This window comes from Phaenicophaeus curvirostris, chromosome 3 (genome assembly GCF_032191515.1).
Source record: "Phaenicophaeus curvirostris isolate KB17595 chromosome 3, BPBGC_Pcur_1.0, whole genome shotgun sequence".
In the NCBI taxonomy this organism is placed as follows: domain Eukaryota; kingdom Metazoa; phylum Chordata; class Aves; order Cuculiformes; family Cuculidae; genus Phaenicophaeus; species Phaenicophaeus curvirostris.
The window spans coordinates 53794916-53820539 of NC_091394.1; the positions used below are offsets into that span (position 1 = coordinate 53794916).

A 25624-nucleotide genomic window follows, 5' to 3' on the forward strand; every position below is an offset into this window, starting at 1 on the left:
TTCCCCCATCTTCAGCTTTATGATGGAAAGATAAGCATAACTTCCATAGGTTCTGTGCTGCTCCTGACTACTAGAAATACTTGACTTCATAGAAATAATAGGATATCTTTTTTCTTCCCCATTTGTGAAGGACCATTCAGCACAGTGTGAGCTGTGAGAGAAACACAGTTGTGAAAACTTCACACAAGCAGTAATGGGTGGGTGACTTGTTGGCCAGCCTGAAATGGGGAGGACACAAAGGTGACACATAAGCAAATAAGCATTTCCAGTCAAGTGAAGAGACAGTGGGTCCAGACAATCCAATATAAAGCCATGCACTAAGAGCTGTCAGTTGAGCTTAAATTGCATTTCTAATACTTCTGAGAAAGTAACGCGGGCTGAATTTCATTATGTGCCTTTCTAATAATACCTTTTTTTCTTCTCCCTCCCCAGCCTGCTCCAGAGACAACTGGTGAGTTCTGTTTAGAGATCTATTTGTATGCACAGGAGGCAGTCAACAAAACCAGCTGCTTATAAACACTGCTAGGACAGACACAGATTTATAATTACTGTTATTGTTATTGCATTAATTTTCACACTTCATAAAGATAACAGCAAGGGCTGATGTCCTACTTCACTTGTCTTTTTATTTTTCAGAAATAGATGTAGATGGAGGAATTGATCAAGACATCTTTGACATCAATGAAGGTTTTTAGAATTCAGTTTCTTTTAAAATATTTTTTAATTACTTTAATAATGATAGCTACCGATCATTACGATAACTGAATATTAATCTCCTCTTCCCTTTAGCTTTAGGACTAGACCTTTTTGAGGGAGACATCAAACTTGATGGGGTGAGTTCAAATATAAACTATAAACCCAGAAATATGTTCTTGACTTATGCAGTGTAAAGTATTGCTGGCATAGAAATGATTGATGCATCCTACCCCTACTAACAATAAATGCTGTTTATGTAGCAATAAACTGAAAATGTTTGGGGACAGATTTCTACAAAATGTTGTAGACAATGAAGGAGTCAGGTGCTTTTGCAGAAACGCTATCCAGGATAAAGTTGGTTTAGTTGTCAGACCAATATTATCAGCTTCTTTTTTCCTTTACTGTGGTTATTTTATTTATGTATTTAAGAGAATCAGCAGTACTGATCACACCCAGGCAGATTTATATAAAAGATTCTTAATTTATCTGCCTAATATTTATTATAAGCTAACTAATTTTATAGAACAGTGCTACAAAACTTTCATTATGTAAATATATTCACTAAAACCAATGGAAAATTGAATCTGTAATGCTACCTTTTAAAGCATCTGTCCAGTAGCCCTATCTAATCAATAACAATATTAAAAAAAATTGCATATCAAATTGCATCTCAAACAGATCTAGTAGAAACTCCAAAAGTGTCTTGTACCCCAAAGGTCAATAGTGTTTTACTCTCCCCTTTTGTGAGTGGCATTATCCTGAGCATATCAGCAGAAGTAAGGAAAGCATTTTCTAAGGGCACTGGAAAATTTTGCAGTATGAAAAATTACAGAATCATTAATTTCTGCACTTTTCAGGACTTTATATCTTAATGCTTCCCATAGGACCTGAAGCTTTCCTCACACATGCATCAAAATCTCAAGTAATTTATATGGACAAAATGCTGTGGAAGTTGGAGACAACCGTACAAGGGAGTGAAGGGATTTTAAAGTCAAGCCTTAGACGTCTGAATGATCTTCCAAAGCTCTGGATTTCTTTGTTTTCTTATATGTCTTAAATGGACTTGTAGGAGGCATACTTAACTTTAGCACTATTGTAGTCCTTGATCCGAAATCACTTTTAAATGAGGACTGCATGCTTATTTTCTTTCTCAGATGCAGCAACGAAACTCCATCATTGGTGACAACTATCGGTGGCCCCACGTTGTTCCCTACGTCCTTGAGGATAGCCTAGGTACAGTATTTACCCTTGAAATGTCTGTATGTCACGTTGATCAAGAAGTTAAATACATGTTCATAGAGACACGGTGGTGTCCTTTCCTCTTGTAAGTCTTGAACTGGTGGTTACCCGTGACAGGATTGGCTCTTATCTTGCCATTGCCATCGGCAATGCCATTGGCTCTTATCTTGCCATCAATCCAGCAGATTGATTCAGTTTTAAAATCATGTCTGAGGCATAAAACTCTACTAAGCAGAAGGAAAAGCATGACACTGAATTTTTTTTTAAAGCCAGGAAATTTACCTGGGCATTTCCATCATCTGCAGCACTGATGGCAAACTGGCATTCTGATAGACAATGCACTTTACAATGGCACATTACTGAGTCCCCATTGTGGGATCAGGGACACGTCAGAGCTTGTCTCTGTCTCTTTGGATCTACCTGGCTGTGGCTCTGTAGAGCAGAGACAACCACTGAGATGGAATTTGAGTTGTTGCTTTATACCATGTGGGAAGTTTGTGCCCTCACTGTAAAACATGGAGTTGGCTTTCTGGTATGTGACAGGAAAAACTAATCACCCATCCTTGGTTTGGAATCATAGAATTGTAGAATCATAGAATTGTAGAATCATAGAATCACCAGATTGGAAAAGACCTCTTGGATGATTGAGTCCAACCATTCCTATCTGCCCCTAAAACATGTCCCTGAGCACCTCGTATACACATCTTTTAAATACCTCCAGGGATGATGACTCAGCCACCTCCCTGGGCAGCTTATTCCAGTGCCTGATGACCCTTTCTGTGATGTAGAACTGCACAGGGTTGTTGTGCCACAAGTGCAGGATCCGGCATTTGGCCTTGTTAAACCTCATGCCATTGGACTCAGCCCAGTGGTCCAGCCTGTTCAGATCCCTTTGCAGAGCCTCCCTTCCCTCCAGCAGATCGACACTACCTCCCAGCTTAGTGTCGTCCACAAACTTGCTAAGGGTGCACTCAATGTCATCATCCAGGTTATTGATAAAGACACTGAACAGGGCTGGACCCAGCACAGAGCCCAGTGACCAGCCTCCATCTGAAATTAACTCAGTTTACCACAATTTAACTCCATTTGCCACAACATTTGAAGTGGATTGAGAAAATTTAGACTCTGATCTAAAGTGGATTGAAACTACAAAAGTTGCTTAGAGAAGATAACCCAGACATAACTTTAGCAGTTAAGTCCCAGAAGGTTCTGTAAAAGTTCTGTAAGCCTGCAGTCTGCATTAGGTGAAATCTAATGTATTCATTCTCTGTTTCTTTAATATTTGTTCACATATAGCTCAGCAAAGTAAATTAATTAATTTACAAAATCAAGAACTATGCACTACCATGCCTTATATATTTATCATGTCATATTTCACAAGGAAACAAAATGAAGATACAAAGTCACAACAGCCTAATTTATGTTTTTTATGTCCCTGCTCAGGTCTTAATTCAGCAAAAAGCTTCTTTATTTTAATCAAAAATTGCTAGAGCAAGACTCACCCTTAGGACTTTCTCCATACAAATCTATTGGCTTGGTATTGACAAGAGCACTGTTTGCTTTGCAGAAATGAATGCTAAGGGACTCATCCACAAGGCATTTGAACAGTATCGACTAAAAACCTGTATTGACTTCAAACCTTGGGAAGGGGAGAAGAATTACATATCTGTCTTCAAAGGAAGTGGGTAAGAGAAGTAATATAAAACAACTCTCACCCTGTTTGTCTACATGCTATTTTCATGGCCACTAGTCACTCTAAAAATCATATATCTGATTATGATTTTGTTTTCTTTTTCTGTCTGTTTTTCCAATCTTTTTTTTTTAAAGTAGAAATTGTAGTAGCTTCCAACACAGTTATTAGCTTGGTAGTAATGAACAGCTTCTTGCTGGCATTTATTTTTAAATATAAGAGGTAATCAAGTCCTCTAAGAGGAAGTTTTCAGGGCATGGTAAAAGATATCAGAAACAAGCTGATGTTTTCTTGACTGATGTCTGGATTTATGGAGTGTCACTTTCAAATGATCATCCTTTGTATATCTTAAGTTTTAGAGAAAAAAACAAACCCAGAAGAGAGATGGTAGTTCCAATTGTGGGACAATGAATTTGTTTGACTATAGCAAATGGAATTGCATTACAATGTCACACCAGCATTCTGATGTACCAGCAATATTTTTAAATGCTGCACAGCACTGAGACATTTCACAGAGGTTTCAATTTATGTACCTCTTTTGATGAATAATTATGCTATTCCACCTTAAGTTTTGCAAAATAGGATGCTACTAAATAAATACAAATTGCCCCTTCTGCCTCCCTTTCTAGGAGAGTCTCTGTCAAAACAATGCAACAAAGCCAACTCTATTCTCTGCTCTATACTGAACCATTTATCTGTTAGAAAAGATCAGAGAAAGCCTGATAGCCTGGTGAGGAAATTTGCTTTCAGAAAATAATTTCCTGATATGAGAATGCTGTCATAAATGGGGAAAGATTTTCTGATAATAGAAATGCTTCCCTTTCCCTTTGGCTTGTTCTGAGATATTTGTAGCAGGTAATTGTTTCTAAATTTCTTTAGTCTCTGGCTCTTTTTATTTTCTACTCTTCATGCTCTGCACGTGACTTTGAAACTCAACCCTAAAAGATGTATAAGTGGAGACTTAGGGAGCAATGCATTTTCTGTGCTAACAACACTTCAGCTTTTTGAGCCAAATGGAAAACTCATGTAGCTAAATTTTTTAGTCCTTTGTCACATAAAGTATGCATTGAATTTGCTAATAATTGTACCTGGAAAGAACCACAATGTTTAGCCTATGGCAAGTAAGAGGCCTCTGCATGATGTTTCATTTATATGTCTATTAAAAATAGATGAGTCCTGGTGACGAAGAAAAGTCACTCTAGTGGAATAACAAATCTTGCCCTCACTGCCTGGTGTGTTGCTTACCCTGAAAGATTTCTGTCATCTCATCTGGCACATCTGTAAAATAATTAACGCTCAGCAGCAATTTTTAAAAGATTGGGGCTAAACAAAGCAATGTCCTGGAAATGGCTGTCCAGTTTCAGTGAGACAGCTTGGAGCTGTACAAAGAAATCACCAGGACTCACCCTGCATTGTCTGCCTTTCATTTAACTCCATTCCTCCCTTTTGATGTAATGGGACAAGGTTAAAGGTAGATAAACCAACCCATTCCCGCTCTGCCATCTGTTAGGACTTATTTACTGCAGACCAAAGCCCTCAGTCCAGAGGGTACAGTGCAGAAAGGAGCACAAAGTTCCTGGCAACACAAGCCAGATTCATAAAGTTTTATCACATGAAGACAAAGTTGATAAATCATCTTTGCCTTTCCAGTCTTAGCTTGCATCTGTAAAATAGATAGATAGAGGAGGGTGGGGGAACTTTGCATCTAGAGGATTTGTAATAGGCTATGAAGTCCCCATCTGAATTATCCTCTGTGAATTCAGTCAGGCACAAAAGAAGCCAGCTGCCCTTTTCTTGTGTGGACTGCCATGTGTAAAAATATATTTGCAGTCCCTGATGTGCATACACAGTTTCATCAATCTTACATGTAAGTTTTTCTAGCAGGTAGCTTTTCATCTTGCCCTCAATTCAGGTCTACGCATCTGCAGTAGAGGTTTGACTGTGAACCTATTGAAAGATCTTTTCTTGACTCCATCCTGTGTGCTAAGCAAAATAAATGAGGTGCTTGTGAAATCACCATTCTGTAATTCTGTGAAATACAGAAATGCAGGAACATCAAATGTAGCAGGTGTCTGCAAATCTCACAGAACAGTCTGGGAACCTGCGATGGATGTGACATTTCTCCTTACTCTTCTCAGGAAGAGCAGGACTCACCAGGAAGGCTAGCACAGTGTGTTTGAGTCAAAAGCCTGTCTCTAGTATTTCCACATAGGAAATCAGGCTTTCATGGAGCTGTTCTAGGAGGTCAATCTTGGTGCTTTGCCAGCGTGGCACATGGCAAAGGGAACCCGTGCAGAAGTGGATTGATAAAGATCCTCGGCTAACCGGCTTGGTGCTGGTCAGTCAATGTGCCTTCACATTGGTGATCTGTGATACTATGGGAAGTTATTTACTAGCAGCATGCAAGTATAAAAATGTGCCTATAATACGTGCTGGCTATTAAAGAATAGGATTTCTAGATGACATCATCACTACTGATGGTATGTATCTAGTTACAGAGTATCTTCCAAGAATAAGGCTGGTGGTATTATTCAGAGCAGGCACTTCTCTGTTCCTCTAGTATCTGACAGAGCAATCAGAAATGCAAAAAGCATTGAATTGGAGGAGATACAGCTCTCACACTCTTGGGGAAGCTGGGACTTCACCCCCATTTTCTGCCCTCCTAAAGACACTTGTAACATGGGGTTCCAGGTGCCCATTGCTCACCTAGTTTTATCCTCAGTGCTGGGCAACACAGACCAATCACTTACTCCCTTTGTGGCTGCAGAACGATGGTGTCAGAGGCATTTGGCAGACTGAAGGCAGGGGGAAGCTACATCCCCCGGTATTTGGATGCTGATTTTGCTGAGTGTTCTGGATGTGCGTGTAGCCCGCTGTGCCCTCCACAGCAGCTGTGAAGCCAGAGGCTGCTGCTTTGGTGAGAGGTGGACCCAGAACTGTGGTGGACTTCTTAGACTTTGGCACAATCAGAAAAAGCTGCATAAGCTACATGAGGCCTTAAGCCTGTGAAATTGTGGACTCCACACGTGCTTCTTCCAGGTTCCATACTGTGGTTTCAATGAGTAATCATTAGCCAAGGCCTGTGCTGCTTTGTGGAAAGAGAAATACTTGGGAATGCATTGCACTAATAAGTTACAGGAGGTAAAAGCACACAGTGGGCCCGTGCTTTCAGACTTCTGGGGTGATAAGATTGCAAATCCTGTGGCATATTTTGTGCCCGAATAATTTTATGGGCCTCATTGGGTAAGCAGTGATTTATTTGCTGCACAAAATATCAATTTATATCTGACTCTCTGTTTGCTAATTTGTGGACATGGGGTGCCACTTCATTGGCTTGTGCAGAGAGCTCGCTGAGTTTTTTTTATTCTTTAATAAAAACTTCCAGCACAGCTTCAGTTTTGCTCTTCCTCATGAGAGCCTATCAGCAGCAAGTGCTCTAGTGCAGCAGCTCACAAATAACTACAAAGAAAAGAGCTTGTGGAAAGCACTGTCAGACCCCCCAACTTTCAGCAGGTAAACCTGGATTACCTTGTCATAGGGACAGGCTCAAAGTGCAGTCACAGACACATATTGTGGTCCAGCTAGAAACTGTTAATTTGCAGTAACTTAATTGATCTAAGTCATGTGTCCATAGTCTTCAATATTTAACAGAGTACCAATGAAATCCTCATCAATTTTCTTCAGTTGCAAATAGCTCAATGCTTTTCTGCTAAGGAAAACCCATTAAAAACAACAGCACCAGGGCAGGGGAACTGTTTGTTCATTGAAACAGAGCTATATGTAAGAGGAAAGGATCCAGTAAGGAACAAATCAATGAAAAAAACCTCTACGTAGCCAAATGTAACTTCTAAGCTCAAGTTGAAAGCATACAGACTGCTTCTGGGATTTGCATGGCATGGGGATGGTATGTACCTCATAGAACCCTCTCTCATTTTATTTCAATGCTAGCTGCTGGTCCTTAGTGGGAAACCGCCAAGTAGGGTTGCAGCAACTCTCCATCGGAACCAACTGTGACAGGATTGGGACAATCCAGCATGAGTTCCTGCATGCCCTGGGATTCTGGCATGAGCAGTCACGGTCCGACCGGGATGACTATGTGTCCATTGTCTGGGACAGGATTCAGTCTGGTCAGTCACTCCTTGGCTTTTACTTTCAGTCTCTGATGTTAAAGGGTTTAGCTGTGGAACTTCACTTCCACCCATCCTTCAGTGGTCACACTTCTGTCTTCCCTGGACTTGCTTTTCAAAGCCAGTATATCAATTAATTAAGCATCAAGTAACACCTATTTGAGACAGAGAGACTTGTTTATTGTTGCTGTGATTATTCCTTGTGCCACGGCAGTTCCCAGAGCCCTAACTAGAGATTGCAGTTCTTTTATGCTGCATGTTGTACAGCAGAGCAAAAGAAGAGGATAATTTATTTTGTTTGAATGAATACTCTAAAAGTACTGTTACTCTGGGAGCCCTGAACAAAATAAAAGTAGTTGAAAAAAATCCCAATCTGAAAAACCTTGTGCAGCCAAAGGCAGTAGAAAATCTCCAGTCAAAACACTGGTCAACCTCTTCGTACCTGGCTGCTACACCCAGTGAGGGCAGCAGAGCTAAGACTGCAGAGAGGGTGTGCAAGAGAGAGAGGGACCTATTTCAGGGTCTCTGACACACAGGTGGTTATGTCAACAATGCATCTTGTGAATCTATGTGCTGGTATACTTGGCACTAGCCTGATAGCTGGCGTGGAGTTCCTTGGGACTCTTCAGATTGCCATCATCTCCTGTGACTTTTCAGGCAGTTCAAAACCAATGTTATATACACAGACTTGATGCTTTCCTGACATAGGTACACACAGAAGACTGAAAAAAACCCAGATAATGATTAAATCAAATGCATTCTTATTTACTTGTGATCAATAATCAGGTGCATATGCAAGCAAGTACTTTTTACCGAAAATTACATAGACTCCATTATTTGGTTTCCATTATATTTTGCTGATTGTTTAATGACAAGTTGAGCTATTGTGAGCTGCTTGAAACTGCTGCAGCTTTTTTTTTCACACTGATCAGAATCTAGTTACTGTATTTTGACTAATTTTAATAATGTATAACTTTGCCTTCTATTTGGTAGTTAGTAATGGGTTTTTTTGCTTGTACTCCTGGAATTATCTGTAAAGTTAAATTCTAGAAGCTTATCTGATGGCAACCCTAACTTGTTTATTGTGAGCTATGCTGATCAGTAACTAAGCATCAGAGAATACAGATTAGAAACAGGGAGGCATTACAGTTGTAAACAACATTAATTTGAGTACTGAAACAGTATCTACACTTTTGGGGTATCACAAGCCCATCAAAGTTTATGGATAGTTTCATGGGGAAAAGATTTCTGTTCACAAAACACTTTCTTTCATCCAGCAGAAGTCATCATGTTAGGTTCCAGTGGCTGAAAGAGGAAAGTAAATAGCTCTAGACTAGAAATAAAATAGTTTTAGAGCAAGTACAAGTAAATGACTACAAAACTACACTTGAGGATCTGATGGATTCTCTGTCACTATAAGTCCATACGTCAAAACTTAGTCGTCTTCGGAAACAAATATTTCCTTTTTTTTCCCATTTAGGTAAAGGTCATAATTTTGATAAATATGATGATAAAACATCAGACTCCTTGAATGTTCCTTATGACTATACTTCTGTGATGCACTATAGCCAAAATGCATTCAGAAATGGAACTGAACCCACCATTATCACTAACATACCAGACTTCATGGATGTAATAGGACAGCGAATGGATTTCAGTGATTATGATCTCCAGAAACTGAACCGGCTCTACAATTGCTGTAAGTTTCTTTTAAATTTTTTTGCTTCTGGCATTTGAAAGAAATGAGGGTGATACATACACACCGGGCTCATCTGGGAACAAGTGAAAGAGATGCTGACATATTTGGAGAAGTGAATTGTGTTAAAGATACCAAAAATAACAGTACAGCTAGAAATAACATAGCCCTCCTGCAGAAACACTGCTGTGTAGCAGAGTTTTCCATGCAATTTTTTCTGACCTTTAGTCAAAAAATGGCTTCACTCAGCAGCTGATCCCTTGGGTGGCTATTTAAAATGTGTGCTTCTGCATAAAGCTTTTTGGTGCTTTTCCCCCCAATATTTTCCAGCTGTTGCTCAGATACTGTACAGACATTAATATCTTTGCTGTGGCTATCATGCCTACTCTGCTTTCATGCAATCTGTGAGGCACTGTGTGTTCATGCAAATAGGGTACAGATGCTGTTATGAAGAAATCGTGGGCTTTTAAATTTTAAACTCGTAGTTTCAAACCTCGTTTCTTACAAAAGCAGTCAAAAGAGTTATTTTGCTCATGTGGGATTTATTTTAGAAAGTTGAGTGAAAGAGACAGAGAAATACAGATTATTCTGTTACTGAAGTGGAATATAATTCTCCAATTATGACTGCATCAAATCTGCCTTGTTACCTCACTGCATAAGTACGGCAAGTAGCGAGAACTGGTTTACAGTTATATTTTAAGCCTCTTTCAACAGATACTTTAAATAATCATCAAACTGTTTTATTAAAACATTGCATTTTTGAGCATACAATTCTGTTGAAAATATTCTGTTCATGTAGGTCTAAACTGAACACACTTAGATGCAGCCTTCGTTTCTAGCACTTTACACCCAGTCAGTTAGGTCTTATAGAAGTGCTTACAGTTAAGGATGACTTGAACAGTGGTTGGGGTCCTTCCTCTCCACCAATCTTATATATTTTTCATAATTCTCATCCATTACATAAATACTTCATGACACTTTATTCTTAACCCATAGGCACATTTCCCAAGTGAAAGGAGCCCCAGTCATGTTGAAATTAGTAGCAAAATTGCCACCACACTCTGAGCAATCTCAATCTGCCCTGCTCCCAGATCTGTCCCTTGGCTTTGTGTAGTGTGCATGATGTTTGCAGAGTCATAAGTGGTTTTCTGATCACCGACCTTTTGCCTAAGTGGCCCCTGTGCCAGGGAGGATGGGCACCTCACAGGTCCCAGCCCTCACCCACTCCTCTGATAGACTGATCTTTTTGGGTTAGGGGGAAGACTGAAAATGCCAAACATGGCTTTAATGGCAGATATCCTCCCAGAGGAGGTAACTTTTGTTGTTGAACATGATTTAAGGAAAATTTTAAGCTGAATATCTGCTAAAGGCCTATGTGGTTTGGAAATTGCATTAAAAATGGGAAACTTGGTTCTTAAATTGAAAATAAACCAACCCGCAGTGTAAGAAATCCTGACGGATACTTCAGTGCTGTTCTGTGCTCTTCTTCAGGAATGTCTTTCAGGCCATATGAGAACTGTAGATTTTAGCCTGCTTTCTCCTTCTAGCATATTACTTAACAGATCTGGCTACGAGGTTTCCCTAAGCTCCTGGAAGTTAGGACTCGGCACTTGTTCCTCATGTATTTTCTTCCAAACTCATCCTTTCTCTACATACCGAAAAAGCATCTGGCTTTCTATGCAGATGGAGTTAAAGACTTGCCCCAGGCAGTGCCCCATCCCCCATTCAGTTTAAGAAATACATTGTAAGCTACTGGGTCTTGCATTTCTCTCTTCCCGTTGTTCAGGTCACCACTCCATGCCAGCCAGGACTTTCTGCTTTCCTGTTTGGGCAAATTGAGTTCATATTCTGTTTTGTATTTTGATTTCAAAGAGTTATTTCATCTAATAAATCCCCATTTTTGCTTACCCTCTTGTTGACACTACGGCTGATTTGTTTGTTTGTTTTTTCCAGTATATAACGTCTACTGTGAAAATATTTTCTTGGTTTTTGATGACATCCTACCATTATGCTATCTTAAAAGGAGTCAGTAATACAACACTCCTGATAGTCTTGCAACCATTAGCGTTTTGTTAGCTTTGTATGAGAACAATACAAAATGTCTCAGCAGTGCAACTGATTTAGTGGCAGTCCATATGTAAGTGCTTCTCTGAGCTACAGACTAAGTGAACAATTTGATGTCCCACTGAAGTAGATTTTTGTGATACTCAAGGCCCTTTTTTGGGTGCAATGAAACTTCTAACCTTCTGCATGTTAAATGTTAAACATAATTCAAAAAGTATTAGCCAGGAAGCATTTATTTAGTTGTTTAAAATCATTGCTGGTGTTACACAGTATTTGACGTGGTACAACAAGATGTAAATCTAAGAGTAGGAGTAAATCTGAACTGTTCCTTCCCTCACCCATCAACAGTTTGCTTTAAACAGAGAAAACATTTCATACAGTGTTTTTCCTTTCCTGTTCAATTGCACAGTCTTCCTTCATTTGATTTTTCATTTGTGATACGCAAGACATCTTAAATATTTGTATGAGATGAGATATCCTCTGGTCCCAAAAGTATCTTTGCCAAATGTTTTTTTCAGTTCAACATTTTGAAAATCAAGGTTTTCCCATTACAGTGAATTAACTTCAACTCTACTATATTTCAGAATAAGCACTCCAGCTGATAAATTAGTGAACCTTTATCAAAACTGGTGGCCATATGTTGACTGGCTGAGAGAAAGCAGAGGACTGAATGGGAAGTCCTCGTTCCTTTTGGCTGTGTGTTGGGTCAGGGCTGGTGTTAGTATTCCTTGGATTATATAAATAAAAGATGTGATGTGATAATTACATCAGGCACCCTCCTGTTCTTGCTAAGTGCCCAGAGTGGTCCTGATGACATCTTTCAGTGTTAATCATAAAATGCTTTGAGTTCCTGAAGACTGTATCTATGAATCTTGACATTGCTTGGATCAACTGATTATTTTATGTTTGTATTTCTTACTCTTTCTCTGTTCTTGGCTTTGGACAGTGAGAATTGAAATGTATGTTGTGTAACAGACATTCACAACTTTTTTTTTCCTTTCAAATGTCATAGCCTCTTCCCTAACTTTCATGGACACATGCAGTTTTGAACTTGAAAATATATGTGGCATGATTCAAAGTTCAGATGATAACAGTGATTGGCAGCGCTTGTCTCAGGTTCCTGCTGGGCCGAATACTGATTACACTAATATGGGAGAATGTGAAGGTATGAGAAAAGGCTTTTCTTATCTTTCTGGGAATTATGTTCTCAAGAGGCATGTGAGTTGACTTTGATCTTGGCCTTGTTCCTTGTTTATTTGTTGGCAAATTACAGCTTATTTTTTAACTAAGCAACAGAAATCTACATACTTCGGGACATCACATGATGCATTTGATTTTCTGCTTGTTTGAGAAGATTGAATGTTCTTATCTTTTTTGATCTGTATACTAGTCTTATTGTCACATCCTGACACAAGAACTATATAAAATGTTCTAACCAATGTTACAGGTACACCAGAATATTTGCTAAGTCTTTGGAAAGGATTGAGATTTAGAAATTATGTATGTACTGGGACTCATGTAAACAATTAATTGAGCATATAGCCAATTGTTTCTGAACCTGTCGGAGAAAACTTCATTAGTACAGGAGTTTAACCCAGTCCTCTAGAGAAAGAGTCCACTGTGAATTATTGGCAGTGGGTAAAGAGTAAAAGCCCATGCTTTTAAGTCCAAATTGCTAGAGTCAGATGAATGAGGAAAAAAGTTGCAAGGAGAACAGTTCTACCTCTGGTGAATGTGAAGAGGTAACAGTCCTCAGTCGGAGGACTGTTACAGGATCTACCTTACCCTGACTTGACCATGTCCTCTAATGTTAGTACAATTCAGTGCTAAGAATACGCCAGGAAAATTTTGTTTTCTTTCTCCTCTACCATTAATTTCTCACTGACTTTTGACAGGTTCTGGCTACTTCATGCATTTCAGCACCAGCACTGGAGTAGAGGGAAGCACAGCTATTCTGGAGAGCCGAATTCTGTATCCCAAAAGGGGCTTTCAGTGCTTACAATTCTATTTCTATAACAGCGGTCATGAAAGTGACCGACTGTATGTTGGGGTCAAGGAATATACTTCAGAACATCCAAATGGTACTTTGAGACTCATCGAAGAGGTAAAAGGTATGGAATGAAATTGCATTTTGGTTTCATCTATAATCCATATTCTTTTCAAAGTACTGTGGGAAAATAATGGAGCAAAGTGACTCATGTCCTAGTTTTATTCCTTATTTTTTTTCTCTATGTAGTGTATTCTCTGCTGGTGAAATTATACTTGATAGACCTTCACTCAGCCGTTTTCCTATAATATAATCAGTTACCACAAATTACAAGTATTTTTTTTATCAAGATGGTTTTCTCACCAAAATAGCTAAAATTCCATGAGCAGCCATTTTAACCGTTCTAGAGTTGCTGGTATCAATAGCAACAGATGAAGCTGCTCATTAGACTAAATAACAATGAATAAGAAAGTAATGCTAAAGAAATGGAAAACACGAGTGCCCTGGAATACCTAACATATCAGTTTAAAAAGATAAATAAAGTTTAACCTATTTTTAAACAAGGTTTGAAATTAATTAACTGAAATATATGGGCAGCAGATCATGATTTAAGTTGTACTTTGAAGAAAATTAAGTTTTTGTAGTTTTAGGAGCCTTTGACCTACAGAATGAGCAACTGAGATTAGTTAATGGATGAGAGCTGTTTAAACTAGAATTGCCAAATTAAATTCCATTCTCAAATACTTAGCTATTACTTGGTCTTCATTACAGCTGCAACTAGTTCAGTTTTCTGAACTACGTAAGGGACTGAGAAAATTCCTCTACAAAATAGGTATCAAGTCCATTTCTTCTGCCTCTTTTTGTCCCTTTAGGCTCAGCTACTAGTCATGCCTGGTTTTCTTTTCTGTTTTCCACTCTTTTTCATCACCTTGATTCTTTCATAACACCTGTATGCCATCAGGAATCATTTAAGTGAATATAAGTGTCAGGACTGCTAAGGGAGATGTAAATTTCTGATTAGACTGAGCTTTCCAAGCTCTTTTAAACTGTACTTTGAAGCCAAGATTTATTTCTCCACACTTCACCCGTCTTCACAAATACTCTTTCATGTGTGTTAGGCCTCATCTCCCATACCTTCTTTCCCACGTCCATAATTTCCTTTTAAGTCTCTGATCTCTATTTGTGTTCAAATGGCCACCCTGCTTTGATGAACTTCAGTGAGACTTCCAGGAATGGTTTAAGATGATGTCTCTCCCAAGCTGTCTCACTGCTCCCACATGGAAAGTTACCCTCACCAACACAGAGTCAACATATTGGAAGAAGCAACAACACCTTCACAGCCATGTTTGCATGTCCTGGCTGAGTTGTTCATGGGTTTGCACTGAACCACCACACTCAACAGGCTGAGGGACAAGCCCTGAACCCTTTCTGCTGATCTGTGGCTGCTGTGGCTGCTGAAAGCCAGGAACAGGGGAGGCTGTTGGGGTGGGACACAGTTGCTGGTCTACTTATTGAACATGACTCATAAACCCTAGTCTTGCATATAAACTGTGCAGTTCAAAAAAAATCTGTAGTTAATGTAGAAGGCAATGAAACTGAAAATAGTGAGGTGCTTTTGTTCTTGTTTATGGGTGGTTTTTTTTCCTAATTGTAATTGTAATGAAAAATGGCAAGAAATCAAGATTCGTATCTGAGATGCATTGCATTGTGTTTAGAATTGTTAGGAAAGTGAAGTGCAAGTTCTGTACCTGGGATTGGCACTGCCTGTTCCATACATGCATTTGAACATCTGAATTTCCATGCAGGTGAACATAAACTAGGCAGCAAAAGGAACTGTTTTGCTGTACATGCTAGTAACAAAGCATGTCCTACTTTCACTCACCTTACAAGGCCCATGTGCAGAGGTCTTTTCTTTTGTGTACGCTGTTTTTGGAGTCAAGTGGAATTTGCTAGTGTGGGCACTTTTGGATGCACCATCAGATCCACAGTGAGGTTCTATTACATGAAGTAGGTTTTGCAAATGACTGGCTTTAATTGGAACCTAGTACCATCAATCATTTGATGGGTGAATCATGCTTCTGCATAGACAAACTTCCAAGAAGCCGTTTAAATATTAAAAAACAATTCCATGAACAAGTCTTGTAGTTCTAGGCTCCTGGAGTTCTCTGCAGCACTTCTTGTTGAGACATGTTGTTATTCAGTTATTTAAATATACTTTGCTCTAAATACTTTTTTTGTAATAATAATACAGGTGACAGACATATTTGTGCATTTAATGATCACATTTATACTAATTTACTGTGATGTTCTTTAAAAATATAAAGGAAAAGGCAGTCTTAAAAAACAATAGCATTGTTTTCACTCAATTTAAAGAGCTACTATGCATATTAAATCTGTTGGGAAAATTAATCAAGAAAATGTGATCCTGAACTGAAAATGTAACATCTATGGGATAAATACTCCATCATGTTAGTGCTACTGGAACGTGGAAATTCTTACATAGCATTGCTATAGGGTGTGTTTGACTGTACTGCTTACTCAGAAATCCCTACCCTGTTTTTTTCAGGTTCACCTGCGACTTACTGGCAGCTCCATCATGTTTCTTTGAACATCACAAATAAATTCCGGGTTGTGTTTCAAGGCGTGAAAGGAAGTGGCTTATCGAATGGAGGCCTCTCTATTGATGACATAAATTTGTCAGAAACTCAGTGTCCCCACCATGTCTGGCATATCAGAAATTTCACACATCTCCTTAACACAAGTCCAGCAGGGACAGCAGGAAGAATGTTCAGTCCACCTTTTTACTCTAGTAAAGGATATGCTTTTCAGATTGGCTTGTATATAAATGGTACCGATGCTAACCCATTTAATTTAGGAATATACTTGCACTTGATTTCTGGAGCAAATGATGATCAGTTGCAATGGCCTTGTCAGTGGCAACAAGGTACCATGGTTCTGCTTGACCAGCATCCTGATGTTCGTCAACGGATGTCAAACCAAAGAAGTGTAACAACCGACCCTCTGAAATTATCAGGTTAGTTAAAATCTAAATGTACTGCTACCCAGTACATTTAAAATACCCAGTACTCGGCATATTTAAAATACAGTCAAAAGCTAAGGTGTCAAGTTTTCTCTTTGTGTAAATTAATGCATTTTTTTAAGCTTCTGAAATGTCTAATTAGTTCGCAGCAGCAATGTAATTGATCCACACACACAAAATTGAACATGCAAGTAGTTTAAGCTGGGATCCTAGATTTCAAAGTTGATCTGCATATGAAGTAGGTTGATGATCCACTCCTAAAATTTCTTTCATATGCTCTGTGAGGATGCATTTATATCTGCTTTAATGAGAATGGAAGTTTTCCAGAAGGCTTGAAAATAAAAATATTGAATGAACAATGCACACAGTTCATACCAGATGAAAGTACAGCTATTAAAATCCCCTCCCTCCTTGTAAAACGTAGAGTGGTGTCAGCGTAAATCTCCAGATGGACAAAGTACCAATTCATATTATATAATCTGTACTTGTTCAAGGTATGAGAAGATAAGGAGCAATTGTCCACAATAACTTGTAAAGGGGGCAGTTAAGGTAAAGATGAGAAATGGTATGAATCTCTATAAAGAGAGATATAAAAGAAAGCTCCGATATTCATCACTGGATAAAGACTGGATTTAAGCCAAAATTATTTCTGCATTGATATAAGAATTTTGCTGAAAGAAACCACTTCTACCACTGGTTTAGTGCCCTGAGCTTTCAGGCTGTAATATTAGTCAAGGACAGAAAGCACAAAAATGTCTAGTTCACAGTATTATTTTTTAAATATTATTATTTACATTGATTTTTCTATGACAGTGTGTCTGCATGAAAACAATGCAGGTAATGTAGAAAGATCAAATGTCCTTCCCTGTAAATCAAAGATGCATCACACCAGGTCCTCCATAGACAGTTGACATTTTCCTCTCTGCTGTTACAGCCACAGTACTCAGCCCTTTTCCTTCTCTGACACCGTGAACACGCAATCTGTCTGCACTCTGCTCCTTTCTTGTTTGTGCATATATTGCTAATAGCCCCAGATTCCCAAGAGAATCCTTGTAACTTCTATCCTTTTTCTAAGCAGTAGAGGTGTTGGAGCAGTCAATTTCTTCTCCCTCTGTCAGGTAGATGCATAGAAAATTAGGCTCAACTTTGAGATTTAGAACAAGGTTTGATGGAGGGGACATCAGTGGCCTGTAACTATTCAAATACCCTCTGTCCTTCATCCACATGAAGAGATGCTCTTTTTTGACAAGTGCTTAATTCATTTTACAGGTAATCCATGTGTTACTCATCTTCTTGTCCACTACACTTTAAAAGAACTAAAATGAAAATGCAACAGGTTTTCAACTAGCTCTCCCATGACCTCATCTCCAGCAGGCTGTTTTCTCAGTACCTCTGATTAAACCGTGCCATGGACAATCTCCATTGTCTTGTGCATCTTATCAGTGTGGAAACATAGGCAAAAACGCCTACAAATATTGTAGGAAGTTCAGCATTGCACCTACTCCTTGAATTTCAGGTGATTTACTGCCTCCTTCATATTCATGATATCCATGAGCAACTAAGCAGAAGCAGGCAAAGTAGGACACAGACTGTCTTAGTTGCTGAGAGAGACCTCAGTACAACTTTGCAGCAGAGATTATGTAGGAAGGACATGACCCTAATGAGAAAGGAATCCAGAGTGGTCACACACTTATATTCAGGTTTTTTTTTTCCAGATTCTTCTTCAACGTATTTTTGGGATAGGCCAGATAAGGTGGGATCCATAGCATCTTTTCCCAATGGAACTACATTTATGAGAGGTCCAGGATTTGGAACCAGTGCATTCTTAACTCATCAGAGACTTAGAAGCCGCAGCTTTATTAAAGATGACAGCATTTATATTCTTTTAACAATGGAAGGTATGTAAACATAGCTGATATTCTTCACAATACAGTAAACAGTGTCACATACTAAATTACTAGTTTACTGAGTTACTAGCACTGTAGATATCAACACACATGATATACTTCACCAATTAGCAATTTTGGAACAACTTGTGTATCTAAAGTCAAATGATAAGTTTGGATAAATCTGTGGATATGTGCATGCACTTTGTAATTCCTTTACCTCATGTGAAGGTGTATAAAACTATGCTAATCCTGTGCAAATTATTTTTAATTGAGTACTTTCTGTAAAAAAAAAATTATTTTGAATAGAGTCTCTTTCTGTAAAAATATAGAGGGCATTTCCAAAATACATCATACTCTTGAAATGTAAAAAAGGCCATTTATTAATTATGCCAGTGGACAGGCTCTTTGTTATTAGAACTTATCATTAGAATAAGAGGAAAAATAACCTGAAGACCTTACGTCTTGTGGTTTTATCATGCAGATATATCATATCTACTATCAACTCAGCCAAGTGTTTCACCCACCTTCGTGGCCACATCCACCACCAAGCCCACCACCAAGCCCACCACCAAGCCCACCACCAGGCCCACCACCAAGCCCACCACCAAGCCTACTGCCACCACAACACCCATCACAACAACCTCTGTCTCCTTGACTGAAAAGCCAGAGACAGAGGTTCCTGATTTCTGCACAGACAACCCTTGTGAAAATGACGGTATCTGCATTATTGTAGAGAGAGCACCGGTGTGCAGGTAACTGCCTTTTTTAGCTCTCAAGTGCAATTTTGGGATGAGTAGTGAGTTTCTAGTAGAATAAATCTTTGTTCTTAATGAAATGAAAGACAGACTGTAGCTGATTAAGGCAAGTAATCTTAGTCACCTTCCCTGGAGGTGTTTAAGGCACGGGTGGATGAGGTGCTGAGGGATATGGTTTAGTGTTTGGTAGGAACGGTTGGACTCGGTGATCCGGTGGGTCTCTTCCAACCTGGTTATTCTGTGATTCTGTGATTCTGTGAAGTATTTCCAACTGCTACTGCAAAACTACACTTATGATCAATTTGGGCAACAAAGCTCATAACCTCTGCATTTGACCATTTTCATTACTCTGCTTGACTTCCCTGTGAATTATATTTTAAATGTATTTATCGTTTCCTGTACTGTATTAGTCCAATGTTATAAAATGGACTGTGCATTTCCTTAGAAGTTCTTATAGCAAAATTTATGAGTTAAATATAAATGCAGTTGAAACAAAATAGCATTTATATCAGTAGAATAGGTGTTTAATAGTTTGCAGACAGGAAGCAGCATAGACATTGCTTTAGAATTTGATTAAAAGATATTGTCTAGTGTAAATTATGACAATGAATTGCCAAAGTGTAGTTGCTATCCTTTGAAACCAGAGGCTAAGGCTGAGGACTGAAATGATTGTTTGCCCTGCAAGAAAATTAATATGAACTTTAATTTAATTCTCTGTGGGTATGTTTATGTAACCCACCTGGCTGACCAGCATTGCTCCAGCTCTCAAACAAGCTCTAGGGCTGAAGATAGTAACCTTATGTAGTGCTGTGCCAGGATAGGTGAGCTGGGAGAAGGCTGTGAGGCAAACATCTGAAGGCTGAGAGCAACAAGAGTCAGGATGACTAATTAAATATTATGTCTCCCTGTTTAGAAACCTTTTAAAAAACAATTCTTGTGCAACCCATCAGAATCAGGTCATAAACATGAGTAAATGTCAAGAAACTGTTCCAAGAAGACAAAAAAAGCTATGGCGAATGCTATGCCTGATTTCAAAACTAGGGAAAGAAAACTTTTATTCTCTGATGTCTCTGGACTATTTGAAGCTCTAGTGCCTATGTGATGTACTTTCCATCACAGAGAAGTTTGTGACCAACAGTCACTGAGAAATGTTGAGGGATGTCATACATAACTCTGTTTAAGCTGGGTTACACGAAGCCACCCAGCAGTTAGTATCCTTGCAGCACACTGCAAATAGACTAATTTTCAGAGCTGAAAGTATAGTTCTGTATAAATGACTCAGGAACTAAAAAAATGATAACATTAGGAACAACAGGGTTAGAGAGATAGGTGTGCACTCAGAGGTACTGCAGATAGAGTTTTTCTTCAGTGAGATTATTGGAAACCTCATATGCTCACTATGAAACATTTCCAAGCTGATAGTGATGCTGGATAAGGTGAAGGAATCAAGGCCTGGGAGTTATTTTTAGTCCTAAAATCAGATGACTGCTAGGATGTTAATTTCTTTTCTTACTTTCTTCTTGTGGGAGGGCGGCGGCGGTTCTATAAATTTGAAAATAAGCCCCATCTGGCAATGAGAAGGTTTGATGAGAACATACTGCATCTACTAGGAGACAGGTACTGAACAGGTTAAGTGGGACATGGTGACAACATCTTCAGCCAGCTCAGTCCTACAGCTGGGGAATTCCTGCACCTAAGCTTTGGTTCAGCTGCTATCTGCTCAGAGATGCCTTGATCATCTAACCTGTGCTCCTCACCTCGTTTAACTCACAAGTTCAAATTGCTGCATATGGTGAGCTTGGAATTAAAAAAGCAAAGATTATGTGGAAACAAGTGATGAAGTTTTCTGGAGGGTGGTAAATGTGTCTTGGTTGGATAAAAATAGCAGTGGAAAGCCCCAGGAGTCCATAAAGGCTTTTTTCAAATTGACTGAGTGAAGGTGATAGAAGGGGTTTTTTTGTAAAAGCTGGAGCATGACAAAAGGCAGAACTGTGTCAGGGTGTGAGACTAATTCATAATGGTGGAAGCAAATAATACAGGACAGTGGTCCTAGTGACAGGTATCAGTTTTGGAGGAGAAAGTGAGTTTTCTGTCAGCCATGAAGCTAAAGGAAAAGGGAGCAAGTAAGTGATATGAGTGATCCAGAGGGTATCTCTATTGGTATCAAGATACGACAGCAGCTCTATAGATCAGCTGCAGCCAAATGTTAAGCAGTCAAAAGGATCAGGATGGTGCTTGGGTTTTCTGGCAAAGGCTGTCTCTGTAGACATGACCTAATGTAAAGCGTAAAGCTGAAAGAAGCACACCTAGATGTGTATGTACAGTAAGCCACTCAAGACAATTTTAAAATAGAAGCCCATTTCAGGATAACTTCATTATGCTTCATGACATAGGAACAGCACATCAGAAATGCCAGATTTTTTTTACTTAGCCCTTTTAATACCTTTAATCTTTAGATGATATCACATATTTGTTCTTTTCCTTTCTAGATGTCCAGCAGGTGACAACTGGTGGTACATGGGAGAAAAGTGTGAAAGGAAAGGGTCAACTCATGACAATGTTGTAATTGCTGTTTCTTCAACCATGGCTGTATTTGTTGTAATGCTCTTTGTCACTATCACAACTGCAGTATGCCTTAAAAAGAAATACAGCCAAGGAAAGGAAAATAGTGAGAGTCTGACTCTAGAAGTAAGTGTTTTACATTTTTCAACAATTTTTATATATATATATATATAGCTAAAAATAAACAAATCCAGTAAAAGTAACTTGGAGGATGCCACATTATTGCAATCTGAAGACCACAGCTTAAGAATTAGAGAGCTTCATTAAATGCTACTCATTTATCAACCACCAGAAAGCCACTTCATTCAAAACTTAGTCTCCTTCTCCACCCCCTTGATGGCTGTCTATATTGAGTGGGAGAGTGTGAACAAAGGGGCTCATTTTCAGTTTGTAACTAAACTATATCTTCTACTTCATGGAACTGTATTTCATCTATTCTCCATCTTCTACTAAATATCTCCCTTTAAAACACCTGAATGTAGTGCTAAAATCCCAACCTGATATGCCAAAACAAAAAGCAAATGTAAAAGTCAGTTTCCATGTCCAATGGCCATATCAAGGAATGAAATAGCCATGGAAATGGTGACTTAAGGAGAATTTAAAGAAGAGAGTAGGTTAGAACTGTCTGAATGGCTAGATTGGAAAAGTAATTTAGTGAGTAGCAGAGACATTTGGGCATGTTTTGACAAGAAATTTCATACAGTCCCAGGTGTACAGACTCTTAGTTTAAACAGAGACTTAGTTTTGGAAATAGTAAGAATGGTATAGCTTAGAGGAACTCACAGGGCACAGGAGAAATTTTATAAGCAAACTGAAGAGGAACGGTCTTTCAGAGAGCAGACTTCCATTTTTAATTTTATCCTAACATTCTTTATATTATATCCTGTTAAGGTGCAGTGCCTCTGCCAGATACTTGACACCTTTACTTTATGACATCCTATTAAATTATTTCTGCTTCCTTGTAAGTAACATTATACATGTATTTCCCTTCCCTACGCACTTTTAAGATGTGGTTTGTTTTTTTGTCTTTTTTCATTTAGACTAAAACATCATTCTGAAGGTGATGCAAGCAAGCATCAAAGACACAAGATGAACATCACTGGAAAACTACAACTATGTCATCATTCTTTCTGTTACTTTTATCTCAACTATCATGATAAAGGTTTGTAAAGTCTGGAAAATAATTCATCATCTGGATAAAATACTGTGCTAAAGTCAGTAAAGTGTGTGACAGTGTTGTGTATCACCATGCAATACAGAAAGATGGAAAAATATATTGTGACATGCCTGCCCTGTCTTTTAAATTTCCCTGAACATGAAGAAAAGACATAAAACTGAGTCCTGGCTTTCAATCAGCACAGTGAAGTCTGGGTTTGCTATCTTATCATCATACAGATGTCTTAAATAAGATCTGGACCATGTAATCACTGGATATCTAGCCATTCTGAATCCTGCACAGCTCAATCAGTAGTATGAGGGTATGTCGAGTGTGGGAGAGTCTGGTTCGTTAAGTTACGTGGTTGTGATCTACTCATTATAAAAGAAATAACAAGTAATGAGGGAAGTGACAAATTAACCACACAGACTCATGAACATGAATGAGGAAGTCACAGCAGAGACAATAATGAAGGCCCACAACACTTCAGCCACTGATTGGAGGGCCATTAAAGAAGCTTCTAGGGCAGAGCCTTCAAGAATGTCAACCTGAACGACAATTTTTAACTGACAGGAAGGAAGAAACATGATTAACACTAGTATTAGGGGATACTTGAGTCTACTTGGGATATGGGCTATCAGAAGAGGCTTATGGGTTTATGTAAGAATGACTATGAGATGTTTAGAGGACAGGCCAAAGGATCCATAGGAAGGAGGAAGGATTATAGTGGATAAGAGAGGAACCAGTTTGGGAAAATGGTGCCAGCAACTGGAGAGACTAACCTGCAGCAGAGATCTGTGCGACAATGACCAGAGAGGAAATCACAGGTCTGTGGGTTTAGGTATAAGCACATAAGGAACTGGCATTGGGCCATTGGACTTGTAGGTCTAAATGCCAGTGACTGGAGGAACTGGCGTGTGTGCGTGTGTATTGTATGTGTGTTGAAAGATTCAGGTGCTAGAAACAGGAGAAGATGCTATGGGCACCAAAACTGTAGGTCTAGGTGACTGCAGCTGGAGGGATCAGTTTGCATGTGTAAGAGGTCTGAGTGCTGGCAGCTGGAGAGCCCTGAGTGTGTTTAATTTTATTTTGTGAATTCAATCCTCTGTGTGTGTATATATAATTCCCCAGCAGACTTCAAGGTGGATTAGCTGGTGAGTCTGGAAGACTGGGTCTGAACCAATGGCTAGGTAAGGGACTCCAAGATCCAGACCTGGATACTGGGCAGACTGAGAGCCTATGCTGCTGTTCAAGGGATCTGTGATTGTGGGTGTGCTTATGCAGTGAATGTGTCCATGTATGCACCTGTTTCACTAGCAAGCATCGCTTTGCTCTGTTTGGCAAGCGGAAGGTCTCCTGCATACAGTTAAAGGATCTCAAGTTTAGGCATGGGTACTAAACAGATTTAGAGGCTGTGCTAACATTCAAAGGGGCTGTGAATGTGGGTGTGCTTATGGATGTGGAGAATGAGGGCACACGTTTTCACCAGAGAACTGCAATTCTGAGTGCCCAAGGGGAAGAAGAGAACAGGGCTGTCTGCACTCTACATGAGTTTGAGCAGCATTACAGGTGTTTGCCGCTACTGGCACTGCTCCGTGTGCAGCAGTCTGTGCAGCCAGCCACTTTAGGGACCTCTGTGTGTGTGTGTCTTGGATACACACTCAACTTTGCTACAGGCCAAGTAGGAAGAGCTGCAGATGCATCTCTGAGACTGGAGTGAAGAAATCAGCTGTCTGGGTGTGCTGGCTGAAGAGGAGGAATCCCAGGTCTGCTGTATTTGTTGGCTCTGTTAACATCCTTGACAAGTAAGGCTACAATTCAGTGGGATTTGGAGAAGAGACTAGGCATGGAAATAGAAGGGCTAGAGAAAGTAAAGTGTACTTCCTTCAGGACAGTCTGAAAAGGAAGGTGGCATTCACCATGGGCACAGTTTATCACATCTGCAATGTTTTGGAGAGGGGCTGCAAGAGACAGTAATGCCAGTAAAGAAATGTCAGGTCACACCAGATGGCTGGTAGGCTGGTATGTGAATATATTCACATTTAAAGGTCAGCAGCTACTTTGATTCCCTAGAATGGAAGTTGATCATAAAATTCGTTGTGCAATTTTCCCTAACTCTGGGCAAGAGCAGTTAAAATTGTATGGAGATTTGATGAGGGAACTAGTTTTTCTCTGAATATTACTGCATGGCACAAAGGAACAAATGTGTGTGCTTCTGTACTGACATTACATATGTAGTCCTTCTCTGATTAATATTCTCTGAAATGTAGTTATATTTAAAGCATTCATAGCTGGTTTTATTAGCTTTTGTTAGAACCCAAAAATTCATGAAAAGAGCCAGAGACAAAATTAACAAAGATTTGTTAGAGCTAACAAACATCCTGGATGGGCAGATACCCTACTATAGCTGTCTTAAAATAACTTTCCTATTTTGACAAGTCTTCATCAGCAGTTTTCATGCTAATAATCCTGCAAATGTGCCTTCAATTAAGTTATGCACATAGATTTACATGGAGTTAAGAAGACACAAATGAGACTGTTCATGAATTCAACCCTGGCTAAAATATTTAACTTTATAAATAGTGAGTATTTCACAATTTCAAGTGTGATCTACCACATTTGTGACTGCAGAGATCATTTATATGTTTTGAAATTCAGATTACATGACATGGCTTAAATACTTACCTGTGCTTTCATCAAAAGAGAGCTTATTACGCAGAGCA

The 25624-nt window shown here is 39.1% G+C and overlaps 1 protein-coding gene across 2 annotated transcripts; it reads left to right on the forward strand.

The window, feature by feature from the left end:
- MEP1B (meprin A subunit beta) lies at nt 1–23053 on the forward strand. 2 transcript variants are annotated; one of them, XM_069854032.1, is made up of 14 exons: nt 1–451; nt 637–687; nt 790–833; nt 1851–1929; nt 3503–3620; nt 7574–7752; nt 9233–9451; nt 12525–12677; nt 13408–13623; nt 16066–16533; nt 18255–18437; nt 18910–19180; nt 21673–21871; nt 22786–23053. In XM_069854032.1, the coding sequence occupies exons 4-14, from the start codon at nt 1851–1853 to the stop codon at nt 22801–22803; spliced, it is 2103 nt and encodes a 700-aa protein (XP_069710133.1). In that variant the 5' UTR covers nt 1–451; nt 637–687; nt 790–833; the 3' UTR covers nt 22804–23053. The 2 variants fall into 2 exon arrangements, with proteins under 2 accessions (XP_069710133.1, XP_069710134.1); XM_069854033.1 differs by lacking the exon at nt 18255–18437.
- The last annotated feature ends 2571 nt before the right edge of the window (nt 23054–25624 follow it).

Excerpts from the sequence above, each read along its gene's own strand:
- MEP1B (XM_069854032.1), top strand. The coding sequence starts at position 1,851 with ATGCAGCAACGAAACTCCATCATTGGTGACAACTATCGGTGGCCCCAC. Across the intron at positions 13,624-16,065 it reads ACTCATCGAAGAGGTAAAAG|GTTCACCTGCGACTTACTGG; the intron begins GTATGGAATGAA and ends TGTTTTTTTCAG. Across the intron at positions 16,534-18,254 it reads CGACCCTCTGAAATTATCAG|ATTCTTCTTCAACGTATTTT; the intron begins GTTAGTTAAAAT and ends TTTTTTTTCCAG.